This window comes from Meriones unguiculatus, chromosome 21, assembly GCF_030254825.1.
Source record: "Meriones unguiculatus strain TT.TT164.6M chromosome 21, Bangor_MerUng_6.1, whole genome shotgun sequence".
Lineage (NCBI taxonomy): Eukaryota > Metazoa > Chordata > Mammalia > Rodentia > Muridae > Meriones > Meriones unguiculatus.
In genome coordinates this window covers 45,505,974-45,523,680 of record NC_083368.1, presented here as the reverse complement: position 1 = coordinate 45,523,680, position 17,707 = coordinate 45,505,974, and the positions used below count along the sequence as shown (strand labels likewise).

Sequence of the window (17,707 nt, the reverse complement as noted above, 5' to 3'; positions counted from 1 at the left end):
TTTGACGTGTTTAACCACACCACAAGGCACTGTCTGATTTTTCATCCATTTGCTGACCCTTTTCTTACTTATGGCAAAATGCAGTGTCTTTAGGCCCAGCCTTTGATCATCGCTTCTCGTGTGTCGGTACACACATTATGTATGATGTTATGCTATTTTCAACTTAGATCTTTCTTTTTCATGTTAATGTATCTACCCTACTACTTGTTTATCTGTTGTGTTAAGTATCTCAGCTTACACCAGCTGAAGATACTTTATTCCCAAATCTATTTTAGTTGATCTTCAAAAATAATAATAACAACAAGAAATCTAAGAATCATGTTGTTCTCTTCTCTGCTTTATTCCCTCCTTCCTCTACAGTCAGTCCCAGTTAATTTCAATATTTCTTTTCTTTAATTAATTTATTTTTTATTAATAACAATGTATTCATTTTGTATCCCAGCTGTAACCCCCTCCCTCATTCCCTCCCAATCCCACCCTCCTTCCCTTATCTCCACCCATGCCCCTCCCCCAGTCCACTGATATGGGAGGTCCTCCTCCCCTTCCTTCTGATCCTAGTCTATCAGACCTCATCAGGACTGGCTGCATTGTCTTCCTCTGTGGCCTGGTAAGGCTGTTCCCCCCCTCAGGAGGGGGTGATCAAAGAGCCAGCCACTGAGCTTATGTCAGAGACAGTCCCTGTTCCAATTACTAGGGAACTTACTTGGACACTGAGCTGCCATGGGCTATATCTGTGCATGGGTTCTAGGTTATCTCCATGAATGGTATTTGGGTGGAGGTCCCATTTATTAATCATTGATCTTAGAGCCTGTGCTGTTGGTGTTCTGTTCAGGAAGTTGTCTCCTTTGCCAATGAGTTCAAGGTTCTTCCCCACTTTTTCTTCTAACAGATTTAGTGTGTCTGGTTTTATGTTGAGGTCTTTGACTCACTTGGACTTTAGTTTTGTGCAGGGTGATAAATATGGATCTATTTTCATTTTTCTGCATGTAGACATCCAGTTAGACCAGCACCATTTGTTGATGATGCTGTCTTTTTCTATTGTATGGTTTTGGCTTCTTTGTCAAAAAACAAGTATCCGTAGGTATGCGGGTTTATTTCTGGGTCTTCTATTTGATTCCATTGATCCACCATTCTGTTTCTGTCTGTTGTTATATCCCCCTTTTGTTTCTGATTTTGCTGATTTGGATAGTTTCTCTCTGTGTTTAGTTAGTTTGGCTAAGTGTTTATCTATTGTGTTGATTTTCTCAAAGAACCAGCTCTCAGTTTCAGTGATTTTTCGAATTGTTTTCTCTGTTTCTAGTTTATTGATTTCAGCCCGAGTTTGATTATTTCCAATCTACTCCTTTTGGGTGTGGCTACTTCTTTTCTTTTCTAGGGCTTTTAGGTGTTCGGTTAAGTTGCTTGTATGAGGTGTCTCTACTTCTTTTTAGAGGCACTTAGTGCTATGAACTTTCCTCTTAGCATGGCTTTCATTGTGTTCCATAAGTTTGGGTAAATTGTGCCTTCATTTTCATTGAATTTCAGGAAGTCTCTATTTTCTCTTTTCATTCTTCCCTGACCAAGCTTTGATTAGACAGTTGTTTCGTTTCCATGTGTATGTAGGCTTTTTGTTATTTCTGTTGTTGGTGAGGTCTAGTTTTAGGTCGTGGTGATCTGATAGGGTTCAAGGGATTATTTCTATCTTCTTGTATCTGTTGAGGCTTGCTTGGTGCCCGACTATATGGTTAATTTTTGAGAAGGTTCCTTGAGGTGCTGAAAAGAAGTATACTCTTTTAAGTTTGGGTGAAAAGTTCTGTAGACATATATTTGGTCCAATTGATTTAGGATCTCCTTAAGTGTCATTATTTCCCTATTTAGCTTCTATCTAGATGATCTTTCCCTTGGAGAGAATTGAGTATTAAAGTCTCCCACTATTAAGGTATTGGGATCGATGTGTGATTTGAGTTTTAATGATGTTTCATTTACAAATGTAGGTGCTCTTCTATTTGGGGCATAGATGCTCACGATTAAGATGTCTTCCCGGTGGATTGTTCCTTTGATGAGAATTAAGTGCCCCTTCTCATCTTTTTTGATTAATTTTGGTTGAAAGTCTACTTTATTAGATATTAGGATAGCTATTCCAGCTTGTTTTCTGGATCTGTTTGCTTGAAAAACCTTTTTCCAGCCCTTCACTCTGAGGTAGTGTTTATCTTTGTTTCAGAGATGTGTTTCTTGGATGTAGCAGAATGTTGGATCCTATTTCCACAACCAGTTTGTTAATTTATGTCTTTTTATTGAAGATTTGAGTACATTGATGTTGATAGATAATAGTGACCAATGGATGTTAGTTCCTTTTATTGTGGAGTTGGTGGTATTACTGTTTCTATGGTTGTTTTCTTTAATTTGTGTGTGTGTGTGTGTGTGTGTGTGTGTGTGTGTGTGTGTGTGAAGTTATCCACACCCTTTGTTTTCTTGGGTGTAGTTGATTTTGTTGGATTAGAGTTTTCCATCTAGTATCTTCTCTAGGGCTGGGTTGCTGTTTAGATATTAAGTTTAGTTTTGTCATGGAATACTTTCTTTTCTCCATCTATGTTGATTGAAAACTTTGTTGGGTTTAGTAGTCTGGGTTGGCTCTGTGGTCCCTTATAGTCTATGTGACATTTGCCCAGGACTTTCTGCTTTCATGGTTTCTGTTGAAAACTCTGGTGTGATTCTGATAGGACTGCCTTTATATGTTACTTAGCCTTTTTCCCTTGCTGCTTTTAATATTTTTTCTTTGTTCTGTAAATTTAGTGTTCTGACTATTATGTGGCATGAGGAGTTTCTTTTCGGGTCTAGTCTATTTGGTGTTCTGTAGGCCTCTTATTTGTTTATGTAATCTCTTCTTTAACTTGGGAAAGTTTTTCTTCTATGATTTTCTTGAGAACATTTTCTGGACCTTGCTGCCTGTAATCTTCTTTTTTTGTCTATTCCTATTATTTTTAGATTTCGTTTTTTCACGGCGTTCTTGGTGAGGTCTGGTTTCTTGGATGTTTTGTGTTTGGAACTTTTCTGGTTTTACTCTTTCTTTGAGAGATGTATCAATTTCTTCAAGTGTATCTTTGGCTCCTGAGATTCTTTCTTCCATCTCTTATATTCTGTTGGTGATGCTTACCTTTGTGGTTCCTGATCTTTTCTCTAAGTTCTCCAGCTCCAGGTTTTTCTCTGTTTGCATTTTCTTTATTGATTCTAATTCTGTTTTCATGTCTTGCACCAATTTCCTTCATCTGTTTGAATGTGGATTCCTGTCTTTCCATGATGTCTTCTATTTTTTTGTCCATTTCCTCTCTACCTCTACTTGTGCCTCTGATTGTTTGGCTATATTTGCCTGTATTTCTTTGAGAGCATTGTTTGTTTCCTCTTTATGTGCCTCTAATAACTGGATAAACATATATTTCAGACTATTTTCCTGTGTTTCTGATGAACTAAAATATCCATTGATTTTTGGGGTTGCTGGTTAGGTCATAATGTCCTAATTTTTGTTGGATGTGTTCTTACACTGATCCCTAGCCATCTGCTTTTCTGTAACCTTCGCTGTCTGTTCCTGGAATCAGTACTTCAGACTGGGTGTGTGTCTCTGGTGTCTGGAGTATTCTACAGGAAGATTAGAGAGCTCCACTGGTCTGAGAGTGGATGTTGGTGTTTCAGCTGTAGCTAAGGAAGGAAGGTCACAGGCGCTTGTGTGCAAGCATGGGAGTGTACGTCGAAGTGTGCCTTGAAGGACAGGGTGCTAGAGCGTGTAGATGCCTGGAAGGGTAGAACGTAAGTGCAGGTGCGGGAACAGGTACGTTGAATGCCTTAGTGGCCCACAGGACTGTGGTACTGTCCTCCCCATATTCAGATCTGTCTGGGCTGCACCATCCAGGAATTGTTTGCCTGGACTCTACTGGGAGGCCCACATTGGGGTGTGAGGTGTCCAATGTCTGCCTGATAATTTAGAGAGACCCGGGATCTGGGGCTCTGCATGCACTCGCTCACTTGTTCACAGGCCTAATCAGAAAGCATAGGGGTTCCCCCTGTTCTCTCCTCTCAGATTTGGGCCTACAAGGGCAAATGAAAATGTAGGAGATCAGTTAGCTCAGTGGTGTCTACTGTTTGGCCGCTGGGCAGGGAGACACGTACTTGGGTCAGTCACCTCCGCTGTCTCAGTCACGAAGCACAGAGGATCCTGCTTAGGGCAGCCAGTGCTGCCTCTGAGCAGGGAGGCCGGAACTTGGGGCAAGGGGAAGTGCAGGGTGGTTGAATATTTGCCACTCTCAGGCCCCAGAAATGTTCAGTGACCTGGATCCAAACTGTCCCAGCTCCAGGGTTGTCCCCTCTCACCCAGGAAGCCTCAATGTGGATATTCTGGCTTTAGCTACTCCTCTCCCTTACTCATCAATTTCAGAGTTCTGGATCCTGTGCCCCTCAGGTAGGGTGTTTTCCTCACTACCGTCTTGGACTTCCAATTTCAGTATTTATATAATCTTCATGCTTCTCAACATTTTGCCTCCTGAAAATCACTCTGTACGGTCGTTCTCTTTAGCAGCTAAGACAGTACCTCACACAACATGGGTGTTGGCAAATAAATACTGAATAAACTCTTATAAATTCCGGTACAGTACTGTAATTAGTTGTTCCCATTACAATTCCTATTTATGAGCACTTTTAATACTCATAAATATTCTGAGAATTCAAAAGACCATGGATAAAGAAGCAGCAAGGATGGGGCAATAATAAAATATAACCTCTTTGCATTGACTACATGTTATGATAATGATTTTATAATACAGTTTTCATGAAAATCTCTGCATTGTTTTTAGAAAAAAAAATCCTCTATGCTAGAGACTGGTTATATTTTTTGATAATTTTATGGAAAATTCATACAGCAGAAAGACGATAAGAGACATTCAGTGATGTGGTCCAGCTCATTCTTTAAATGAAAAGGGCAGTTCAGAGCTTGGTGCGACTATCCCTGCAGGAAAGCCATGCCTCACACCGGTGCGTCAGGCAATGTAAAAAAGTAGCTAGATCAACGGTGAAAGGACCCGAGACGGGTCTGTCTCGTGGCCACACCAAAGCTGGATGCCTAGTTAACTTCTAAGTTTAGATATCCCCCTGTCATTTATACCTACTGGCTTTACTTCACTCTTTTGTTTTAGAGATGTCTTTGCAGGTAGTTACTCATGTATGTTAACATTCACGGGTGTTTCTCAGTCGGGCATCTGTAAATTCTGGTGGCATTTGGCAATCTAAGTAAACTGCTATAGTTCAAGACCATTCCAGAGACAAGGACTGAGTAAATATTAACAAGCCCCTGAGCTTGCTTGGAACTTGAAAGGATTGCATGACATCAATGAGCAAGCTTTTGTCAGTCACAATCTAGGCCAGATTAGTCTTAAAGTCCAAGGAAGAAGCAAAGTTCACCTTAGTGCAGAGTTTCTGTATGCCTCTCCTGCTTACTGTTTGCACGCTTAAGAAAAAGAAATGATGAAGGAGAAAGAGAAAACCATTGCTATTGTGAAGGTTATAGACCCGTCCAAGTTGAAACTGGTAAGAACATTGTGAAATTCTTTCACTATTTGGCGATGAAACTGGATTAAATATGGAATGTAAAATTTATAGAGCTATAGTCATTAAAATAAGGTATGTAGACATTAACATTAAAATGTATTAACTGTGTGTTTTGAAGAGCTTGTTTACTTACAAATAGCTTTTGAGTATTCTGGGCTATGCTAAGAAATTACATAGTGTATTTAGTTAAAAACTGTTAAAATTAATGTTTTATTGTGACTGTTATATAAAATGTGAAGATTCAGTGAGTTGTTCATTTAGTGTTCGCAGTAACAGCTGTTTTGTTAATTTAGTGCTAGAAGAATAAGGAACACAGCGTATATATGATGTGAAACTGTGAATATCCAGTTTTGTATTTTCCTATTTGTGTAAAAGCTAGCCTGCCAAGGGAACTCTAGCCCCAGCCCCACTCGTTATATTTATTCACTTATAATGGAACAAAAATAATAGTAACAAAAGAACACAGCAGGATCTCGTGGCTCAGTGTTTGTCATTTAAGCCTCAGAATGATGTTTTAACAAATAAAATAAGGTTCGAGGCAATCGGTGGTGTATGTCCTAAAACTGGAAAGCTCTGGCCCACCGAATCGAAATGAATCAACACCCACAAGGAAGTAAAATAATCTTTCGGAAGTCAGTGTTTCATGTGTGCATATGTTCTCCAGCTCGCGCTGCCCTGTGGCGCCCCTCGTTATGACGGGGGGCTTATCTTCTTTTATGTTCAGTTTCTCTAGCCAACAGTCTCCTGCTCAGTTTTAGCCTTTCAGAGTCACAGTGACTATCTTCACAGAAAAGCAAAAGGCGCGGATCTAAACAAACACATCTATCTAGCAGTGTCCTTTGAAAACTCACACTAATTATGTGTGGTCTTGCACACACACACACACACACACACACACACACAGGCAAGAACTAATTAGGGCTCCTTTTGCCTTTTGTTACTTCACTGGATATTTAGTTGCAAATTTAACTTGTAAGCTTTCATAAGTTTTGTTCACTTTTGTCCATTTAAAATGAGATTAGCTAGCAGATACACATGTATTTCAGAAAAGTGACAGGGATTTGGGGACTAGCATTATTTTTAGGAACATAAAGAGTATATAGTGTGGGACCCTCTCCATTGCTGGGTGAATGTAAATCAAAAGTGTTAAAGCAATACGTATCAACTGCATTTAAAGTTTTATTTAAGTTGATTAGTCCTATAGTGCTTTTGTAAAGAGAAAAGCCAAGTCACCTTCAGGAAGCCTGTTGGAGAGGGTTTGGCCCCTACGCTTAGCCCTCGAGAGAAACTGTTTGATTCTGATACTTATCTGTGGGGTGGAGTTCAGAAAAGAACAGTGGGGAAGAAGACAGGAAAATATGTAGGAAAGACAAGAATGCTTTGCAGTGGGTAGATACTAGAGAATACAGCCTTGTGTCATACAGGCATGAGTCTAGGCTAGTATTTCAACTTCTGTTTTGAGGTGATGGCTCCCACTGGCTGGCAGCTCATAGTGTGAGCTGGTGAGGCTGGGTGGCCTTTTATTCCCAAACACCTGTTTTCACCTCTCTGGTGCTCGTATGACTAGCAAATGCCACCACTCTTGGATCTTTTTCTTCTTTTTTTTCTCATGGGTATTGGAGACCACACTTGTGTCATTGTGTTAACAAGGCCCTGAGCTTTCTCCCTTGCAACCTTTATTACTTTTCTATGTACATTATTTTTATACCATGACTGCGTATCTGAGCTGCATTTTAGGATGATAACGATACTATAGCACTGTTATAAAGATTTTTTTGAGTTACTATGTTATACTTGACATGCAATAAATTATTGACTATGGTATGACATGTGTTATTATGTTGTGTTTTATTGTCTGCCGAAGAATTCCTCAACTATGGATTCACAGATTCATTACAATAAAACCCTTCCTTACACTGGAGTGTCAAATCTACTATTGAAAACTGCACTATCAAATCTACTATTGAATATGTATACTTGACAATGAGAAGGCTTTAAAAATAAAGGGGTAATGGAAACTAACATTGAGTCAGTTAGAAAGAAGCTATAATGACATTTTAAATTCGAGACACAAGAGTTTGGGATTTATATATAAGTTAAATGGCAGGAACTTTGCACTTCAGAATCTGGTGATCAGTGAGACCTTTAATGGCATTTTAAGTATCATTGGTATGAGAAGGAAGGTGGGAGTTTATTAGGAGGGCTGTAGAAACACTAGATGGGAATGCTTAATTTAGGTGTAAGGACCTGAAGAGTTTGGGGAAGAAAAACAAAGATGAAATTCCAAAGTGGATACCAGTATTTTAAAATGTCATGTCAAGGGTCAGATTGCTTCCAGTACAGGGAGAGTAAGAATAATTTTAAAGTGGAATTTAGACCACAGTACTGCGGTTCTCTGGTTAGAGGGATGGATATATGCACTATTCAGAGTTGTGCAGACACTTCTGCAACAATTTTGGTTGTAGATTCTGTTTTCTTATCTGGACAGCACCAACTGTAAACAAAGACAAAGCTATTTTTCTCTGCTGTCACTAAAAGTTACAGTTCGGCCAGACGGTGCTCTGCTGATTCCACTGTTATCCAGAGCTCTGCATTTTCTTTCAAGAGTCTTACTGCGGTCTATCTTGTATTTAGTTCCTCAATCCACTGTGAGTTAATCTTTAAATATGTGGAAGATAAGGAACCAGAATGGTCCCTTTTCCTGTAGACATCCATTGAAACCATTGTCATTCATTTAAAGCCTGCCTTTGACGCTGGGTGGTCGAGGCAACCTTGTTAGATTTACTGGACTGTATTAGAAAGTCTCGTTCTGACGTTGTTAATATATAAGACTATATAATTGTCTTGACGTCAGAATGGCACCCTTTGTGGTACCATTTGTGCCACCCTTTTTGGCACTGTCATCAGCGTGGCTATACAGAAGTACTAATTCTCCACTTAGGTCTTTTCCAATACTGTTTATAGTTTATTGGTGTTCCTCGCTAATCCATGTGAATTTTAACGTATGGTTTTCAATGTCTTCCAAAATGCCCTTGGCATTTAGCAGTGGTCACATTGGATAATGTGAATGTTTTGATAGTGTTATCATCTTGATAATATCATCTTTTTCTAGAAATATAAAATATTTTCCATTTTTATGTCTTTTAGTTTTATCTGTACTTTTTAGGTTTTAGCCTATACATATTTTGTTTATGGGACTTGCAAATCTTTCTTTTTCAGGTTATTTTAAATAAAAATATTTAATTTCTTTTTCAGATGGTTCATGACTTATGTATTTCAATACAACTGGTTTTCATGTGTCGATTATATGTTTTGCAGCTGGGATAGCCAGCTTTGTTAGCTCAAATAGGGGTGAGGCTTATTTTTAAAATGTTTTTTGAATGGAATCTCTGCATTTTCTAAATATAAGATTATGAATCATGTCATCTGTAAACTGAGACTATTTCGTTTTGAGTATTTCTTGATAATTTGTGAGTTCTTTGTTGTTGGTGGGTTTTCTTTTCATTGTTGTTGTTGTTTGTCTTCTGGACTGATTGTTCTGGCTAGACTATCTGTTGAATGAAAGAGGTAAAAGTAGACAGCCTTGTCTTGGTCCAGATATTAAAGAAAAGCTTATGATCTTTAATTTAGTATTTTTATTTCATTAAAAAAATCTTTCTAACAAGACTGAGCTTGTTGGTTCACATTTAATCCCAACAGCAGGGAGTTAAGGAGGTGGATCTCTGTTATTTTGAAACCAGCCTGGTCTACATAGAAAAATCCAGAGCTACATAGAAAGACTCTGCCTCATACACTTCCTTTCCCTCAATTCTTCCCAGTACCTTCCTATCTCCCTACCCAACTTCCTATTTCCTCTACCTCAAAAGCTTAAAAGCAAAACCAAAAAAAGAGAAAACTGAAAGACACACACTAAACAAAAAAGAAAATCAATAAGGCAAAAAAAATAATCAACTATCTACAAAAAAACAAACAAACAACTCAACAACTCTATCACCACCAATTAAAACAACAACTGCAGCAGCAGCAGCAAAAGAAAAACAAAACAAACAAACAAAAAATAACCAAACAAAAACCCATAGAATTTGTTTAGTGGTGGCCAACTTCTCCTGGGCCTGGGGCCTGTCTTGGAGTCTAGTTGATATACCCAGTGATATTCCACTGGAGAAATTTGATTTTCCCTTTCCCAGGTATCAATTCCAAAGAGATTCTTGGTTAGGGATGCGACTTTGTGCCAACTTTCCTTTCTCAGGGTAGAAATTGTGTGTGCTTTGAAACTCAGTAGATCACAGTCTCTGAATTCGTAGATGTATCAGTTCTTTTGTGTTTATAAGGTGCTGTTTCCTTGGAGTCATCTGCCACCTCTGGCTCTTAAATCATTCGGTCTCTTCTGCTCTTCTGATACCTGAACCTTGAGGGTAGGGGTTTGGTAATAAGATCCCATTTATGACTTAGAACTCCAAATTCTCTTATTCTCTGCACACTGTCCAGTGTGAATAGTTTTGTTCAAATCTTTCATAATATTTCTTTCATTAAAATTATTTTGTGCGCTTGACTTTTCAAAAATGAAAAAGAATGAATACAAATGTTCTACTCTGATGGTAGACTAATTATTTCTGTAGATTTCAACATTCTTCACATTCGGTGTAGTTTCCATTAGGCACATACATGCTTATCAGTCTTAGTCTTCTTTTTTAATTCACTTTTTATATGTAGTTATTTTGTTCTTTTATTAGTCATGTCTTGCTAAAAATAGTTGACAGCTGCAATTTAAAGAAGTTAGGGTTTATTTTAGTTCACAGTTTGAGGGCACAGTTTGTTAAAGTGGGGGAGTCACAACATCAGCCGCTTAAGGCAATTGCTGACATTACATCTCCAGTCACAGCTCTCTTCTGTGCAGTCCAGGACCCTGGCCTGAGTGATGGTGCCACCCACATTCACACAGGTCTTACCACCTCATTTAACATAATCGCCAAAGACCCTTCATGCAGAAATGTCCTGAGGTTCATCTCCTGGGTGATTCTAGGTCCTGTCGAGTTGGCCATCAATGTTAACTATCATAATCATTAATGATGTTTCTAATTTGAAAGCCCATTTTCTCTGATAGTAATATAGCTCTGTCAGCTCCCTTATGATTATAATCCATTGGCATATCTGACTTTAGGTTTTTCTTCATTCAACATTTGTATATCTTTTACTAGCTATCTGTTGTGAGCTACTTATATCTAGTTATAGTTTTCTTAATCAGCTTACATTTTATATGGGGTGAGTAACAGACATTATTATTCATATACTATGATTATTATTATTCACATATTTGATAGCTATCCTTTGTTGCCAACGTGAATACATTGGAATTAACTAAGGCCAGTGGCTAGGCACACCTGTGAGGGATTTTTTTTTCTTAATTAAATCATTTGAAATGGGAAGGCCCACTTTTTTTTAAGAGTAGATTCTGTCTGTCTCTATCTCTTTTATTTGTTTATTTGCTTGTTTGTTTCTTCCCTCACTCTACATTCTGATTGTAACCTGGATGTTTTGAGACGGGAAGATACACCTTTAATTCCGGTGGAATTCCATTTAAAAAACTGGGAAGAAAGAAGCTCTTGCTCTTTGCCTGCTTGTCCTCACTCTCACTATCAAGTTCATTCCTTCACCAGATTAGAGCCTACTTCTTTGGGATTCTAAAGACCATCTGAAACACCCGCCTCAGGGATTTAACAGCTCCTGGATTTATGGACCTCCTGTTGGTGTTTAGCCATTGCTGGATTAGCTAGACCACAACCTGAAAGATACGTATGTAGAATGAAGATATAAATATATATCTATTTTACAAATTCTGTTCCTCTAGAGAACTCTGACTAATACAATATATTTTTACTTTATTTATGTGCTATTTTTAAAGCATATTTCCTGGTTCTGGGGAGGTGGCTCAGAAGTTAAAAGTTGTGGTTACTCATCCATGGGTCTCAGATTCAATTCCCACCACCCACGTGGTATTCACGACCGTCTGTAATCCCAGTCCCAGGAATTCTATCAGAGTATCACCCAGAAGAGGCATTTGCATTCACCAGGCACACACACAGGGTGCCGGATATACTCAGGCAAAACACCCATACACATAAATAATTCTATAAAAGCATATTTCAAAATAATTTCTTATCACCTGCTTGCTATCCCAGTCACTCAGGTTGGTGGTGTGAAGACTGAACTTCTCTCTTTTCTTTTATCTTAAACATCACTTTTTTTTCTTATATTTTCTCAACATTCACTTTTCTAAGTAATTTGGTCAATTTCATTTCATATTTGTAACACATATCTTTAAATATCTGTTTCTTTTAGGAACTTCACTCGTTTTTTTCAGTGTTACTCTTAATAAACCTTTCTTGTGATTCATTCACTAAAAATGATACAGTATATGATCATTATTTTCCCCTTCCCCAGTTCCACCCAGATCCCCCTCATTTCCTTAAAAAGCCAATTTTGGTTTTGCTTTTCTTGAGAGGGTAGAAAACTTAATAATGTATCCTTAGGAATATTTTTTAATCATATATGTATGGCATAGAGACTGGAGAAGAAAGATTTGCATAATTATCTTTTTCATATTTAAAAGACATTCGTTCATTTCACTTTACACTTAATTCTTAGTATTATTGGAAAAATCTTACAGATTTTCTCTTGTCATTGTATGGTCATTTTATAATTCTAGTGTTTTATTAACTTAATTTTTTTCTTTAGTTTTGAGAATTTCATACATGCATGTAATGGACTATGACCACATCTACATCCACCTACACGTACTCCATTTCTCCCTCTTGCATCCTTCCATATGACCCCAAATCTCCTCTTTCCAATTTACCATTCTGTTGATAGCCCACTAACTCTGGTTAGTACTGCCCATCTGCGCTTGGATGTGGGGCCATCTGCTGGGTCATAGCGAACCCTACCAGCGGCCACATCCTAAAACAGAATGACTCTCCCTCCCTCAGCGGCTATCCACTGCCAAGCGCTCCTCAGTAAGGCATGGGACTTGATCATCTACCACATTTATGCCTGGACTTGGGCTGGCTTCACTTTATGCAGGTAGCATAGCTGCCATGAGTTCCTGAATGTGATAGCTATGGCATGTCCAAAAGACAGCATTTCACAGCGCTCTTGTCCATTGTCAGTCTCTTCCATTCCTCTGTCTCCTCTTTTGTAATGTAGAATGTTCCCTGATCCTTGATGTTGGGCTTAATATAGATATCCTCTTTAGGGCTGGACACTGTCTCTTACTCTGAGCACACTGGACAGTTATCCATTTCTCCGCTGGCTGCTGTCCACTGCAAAGAGATGCTACTTTGACCTGATTGATCTCAGCCCAGGTCTATCCATATGAACAACAGCATTTAGAGGGTAATTTGAGAGCATGACAGTTTTGCAAAATAACAATAGCAGTTGCTATCCAAAGGCCTATGCTTCCCCTGACACAGGATTTTTGATCAAGATTACAGCAACAGGCATAAAATTCCCTCCTGCAGGTTACTGTTGTATTTACTATTTTCTATAGCAGTTTATTATAAACACAACCTCTAACTTATTTTAAGCTAATTTAATAAATAATTTCTGCTTCTTTTCTTTTGATGTCATTTTGAATGCTATTTTTGTTTTGTTTTGTTTTGGTTTTTGTTTTAGTAGTCACAATTCTTAGATGTTTTATTCCCATGTGAACCTCTCCAGGAAATGCTGGCTATAATAAATGGATCTATCACTTACGAAGGCCAGATAAAGGTTATGTCTGTTCCTAAGACCTCTAGATGCCACGAGATCACTGTCAATCACAGCTTATCATGGAATGGCTTCTTGCAACTATTATTCTCCCTCTATCAGAGAGAAGAACCCTCTTATACAGATGTGTACTCTACCCTTTTAAATTAATTTTGAGATAAATTATTTTTATTTGGTTTGGCAACAGTATGTTCATCTACTGTCATGTCAAATGTATTACCTTAATGAGAAATTAACCTGCCTTTTCTTAAGAAGAATAAATACATCTTTACAAAATGCGTATCCATTTGCTTACTGACCTACGAAGATGTAAGCCTGGTTGCTGAATTAACTCATGACTTTGACAATGGAAGATACAAATTTGCTTTGTAAGCTCCTTCAGATGGGTATGTATGCATTCAATGGTCACTAAAATTGCATGCTTAGAACTTTTAATGGAGAGAAGCTGGCAAGAAATATATTACATGCCTTGAAACACAACAGTCTAATGATGTTCAAAACTGTATTATCCATTTACATGAAACAGAACAGTACCTACAGCATAAAATTAAATAGGGTATTATTCATTGCTCTTTAGGGCACAAATTAGACTGTAACCAGGGTCAAGTGGTAACGTAATCTAGCTCCAGTTAAGCAGGATTACATTCCTTGTCAGAATCCTGCCTTCTTTCTAAGGAATAATGTACGAATACTGTCTGAGCAGGTACTGTGGACTCTGGTTAGAATCCACTGGCTCCATTACTATAGTACATGGGCCAGAGCTTCTTTTCTTTCTTAACGTTTCTGCAATTTGCCAGGCTACCTTGAAAGCCACCTGAATTCCAGCTCTTCAGAGGAAAAGAGCTCTTTACCTAGTTCCTCCCCCTCCGCTCCCTGTCTTTTTGTTCAGCCCGTCTATTATGTTTTTCAAAGGCACATTGGAAACACATAACTCAGGTGGGGATGCCTCGGCTCATAACCAACAAGCTTTTCAAAAAAGACCGTGAAGAATGTGTATGCTTAAAGGTCTGCTTAAATGACGTACCTCTTAGGGAATGGGTCTGTGTTTGTGGAACGCCTCCTAATTGTATTTGTCAGAGACTTCCATACCTCATCTTTCCAATTTAATCAATCTTTGTTTGTTTTGAAAATGAATAAACTGAAATAGAGTCAGTACTTAAATATCTCTCATCTAATGTCTTGCCAGTAAAAACATTTTAAAATAATAGTTTGTAGGGCCAAGTGTGTAGCTCATGATAGAGCATGTACATAGCATACTTCAGGCCCTGGGTTGATTCTTAGAACTTCAAAAATCAATATAGGGTAACATAATTAAATTATAGGCTGTATAACCTAAAGGTGAACCTTTCAATAAAGTTAATGATGATGGTACCAGTGAACTAATATGTACAGCAAAGTGTCAAAAGCAGGCTAGAATGCACCCCCTTATATTAACATAAATTTATGTGGTAGATGACTTAAACTTCATTTTATAGTTGATTTTCCATAGAAATACACATTTACTTCATACACGATAATAATTTATTTTCCTGGTAGTTAATTTTAGTCTTAGTAAGTACTTTATATTGATTGCCAAACTAATTTTCTAAATCTTGAAATATTCTCTTGGTTAAACTGCGATTTTGCAATAAATAGAAATGTAGAGTTAAATTCTTTGCAATATCTTTGATCACCTCCCCCTGGGGGGGAGCAGCCTTACCAGGCCATAGTAGAGGGCAATGCAGCCACTTTTGATGTGAACTGATAGACTAAGATCAGAAAGGAGAGGAGAACCTCCCCTATCAGTGGACTTGGGGAGTGGCATGCATGCAGAGGGAGGAGGGAGGGTGGGATTGGGAAGGGAGGAGGGAGGGGTTTATGGGGGGGGATGCAGAATGAATAAAGTGTAATTGATGAAAAATTTAAAAAAAAGGGAAAAAATAAATAAAAAAAATTCTTTGCAATAATTTTGGCATAGTTGTTTTTATTATATATGTATGTATGTATGTATGTATGTATGTATGTATGTATCTATCTATCTATCTATCTATCTATAATATCACATATGTATATATTACATATATTTTCCCCCAGGCCTTGAGGAAAGGAAAAATGTTGCTTCTTGTTCAGCTTCGGTTTAACTCTTCAGAAATAGAATAAAGACATGTAAAATAAAACTGTTTTATAATTTTAAGGCTTGTATTGTAATTGTAACTGTTTTCTGAAATAATAGATGTTTACTTGAACTATGAATATTATTTAAAATTGAATCTTGCATGATCAATAGGCATAGTTTGCATAATGAATCAGTGCAATTTGAAATGTATACAAAGCATGTTGGGTTTCTAAAAAAAATGTTCTCAAGAAACACTTCAAAAATTGCAGTGCCTGTAATTGGACAGAGCCAATGTTCACAGAGGCAAGGTAGTCTTAGTACACTCTCTGTTTCCAGCTGTGGTATTTATACTAATCTAGAACATTCATGTACAATGGGGAAAAGGATGCCTTCCAGGAAGTCTGGTTTCCCACTTCATTAACAACATAAAATTCCTCTTGGTGGCCAGTCTCTGATAGTACTGACAGCGTTCTGAGGCTCCCAAGTGTTTCACCAATGTACTTAACTTGTGATCTGCTGAGAACTTCCAGATTTGCTAAGCTGTATGTTTTTTCTAAAAATATATTTTAATAGTACTAACTTATAACCATGTCATAACCTGGCTCAAATCTGTATAGATTTATGAATATTCATCCAAATTTTCTTTCATGCGTGAACTGATATATTTTTTTTGAAACACAAAAATTGTTTTAAGCATATCTTATCTACAAACATTTCATAATGTAGATAAAAAGTCAATGTATATTATTGTTTAAAATTTATATGATATCTATCCTGACAATCATTAGCCAAGTGACAAATTTAAAGTGAAAGATTGACACTATTAAGTATGGATGTATGTGCGATAATGATATTCATTGTTTGTTTTTTCTCTCTTTTTTCTTTAAGTTATCTGGAAGTATTTTGGATGTGTACAGAGATGAACAGGGCATTTCTCCTGTTAATATTGGTCCTACTAGTGCTTCTTGTCCAAGTATTCTACCCATGAAAAAAGAAATTGCAGGTAATGTTGATTTTTCAAAAAAGTTTTACCTTTTAAATTCTTTGTCAGTTGCATAACATATAAATGCCATACTGTCCTGCTGAATAAATTTTTACAGTATGATTACAATACCTAAATGTATTGAGAGTAAATCTATCATTTCTTAATATAACTAGACATTAGGCAAATGTCATTTACATTTTAATTGAATGGATTCAGTATTTTTGTAGCTGTTCATATGCTTTTCTTAAACATGCACAGTGTGATCCCATGTTCCGGAAATCATCCATAGCACAGACTGTGACATGTGGTTGGGCCTGAACAATACACTTCAAAGCTGGTACAAACACAGGCTGTGAAAATGCTGTATGTTGACAAATAGTCTTGTTTTGTAACTGCACGGACCTCTCCATAAGGTTCTATAGATGGTACAATACAAGTAGATTTAAGAGCCTCCTTGGATGTTTCCTTGACATTCTGTTGGTGTCCTAAATGCAACTGATACTGAAGGATTAACCCAAGTAATGGAGACCAGGGGATAAGAATCATCCAGACTGTAGAGAACTTTGCCATTTTCTGAGGGTATTGATGTGAATATTTGAGATACATAACTAGCTCTAATTCCTTTGATGTAGCAATCCTAGTTATTTTTGAAGAGATTAGGTTAATTTTTGAATCTCAAAATGACATGATAATTGTAGAAGCTGGTGAAGAGCTTGGCATTTTCTACGCAGCATGCCTGTATGTATAATCTTCATATCTGTTATCAGGTAGCCATTGTATTGCATTCGTTTTCCAAGTGAGGAGCCAGCCTGAGGCACCAAGTTTGGTAATTGATCACACGGCTGTTTGATGGAAAGCTAGAAAACAGATCAGGCTTTTGCTACTCTAGGTATTAAAAATTTTGCCATTTCTTTTTACTAAAATCCCTTCTTATTGGCACCAACCATATTATTACACCATGCTAGAAGAACAATATTTTATTTCTACCTAGTGTTCCTGAACATTGCACAGGAAGGCTTCAAGGCAGATCTAAACCCTGTTTTAATTATTTATCTTTTGTTCAGAAACTGACAATAGAGCGTTGGCGAAAGAGAGACAGAAAAAGGACAACCACAACCTCAGTGAGTATGTTTTCCCTTTTCTTCAAACAAAACTAATACAAGAGGGAATGCATGGGGAAAAACTAGAGTCTTTCGCTGTCATTCCATTACAACTTGAAGCTGGATTATTGAAATTAATCGTTCATGCTTAGCGACTTGAGCTAGTTTTGGAAATGCAAACCTTGAGAGCTC

General features: G+C 37.6%; 1 protein-coding gene and 1 long non-coding RNA gene across 4 annotated transcripts in view; one reads left to right on the top strand and one right to left on the bottom strand.

The window, feature by feature from the left end:
- LOC132649668 (uncharacterized) overlaps window positions 1-17,707 on the bottom strand; it is a 159,997-nt gene that overhangs the window by 29,712 nt on the left and 112,578 nt on the right. The gene's annotated exons all lie outside the window — the stretch shown is intronic.
- Window positions 1-17,707, top strand: part of Tfec (transcription factor EC) — a 169,671-nt gene that overhangs the window by 139,028 nt on the left and 12,936 nt on the right. For 2 of the 3 annotated variants that reach the window (XM_060373741.1, XM_021644091.2), the window contains 2 exons: window positions 16,319-16,433; window positions 17,480-17,536. In XM_060373741.1, coding sequence (XP_060229724.1) covers window positions 16,319-16,433; window positions 17,480-17,536 — 172 coding nt within the window. Of the gene's footprint in view, window positions 1-5,392; window positions 5,551-16,318; window positions 16,434-17,479; window positions 17,537-17,707 lie in introns of those variants that run through there. The other variant, XM_021644092.2, reaches the window with a different exon arrangement.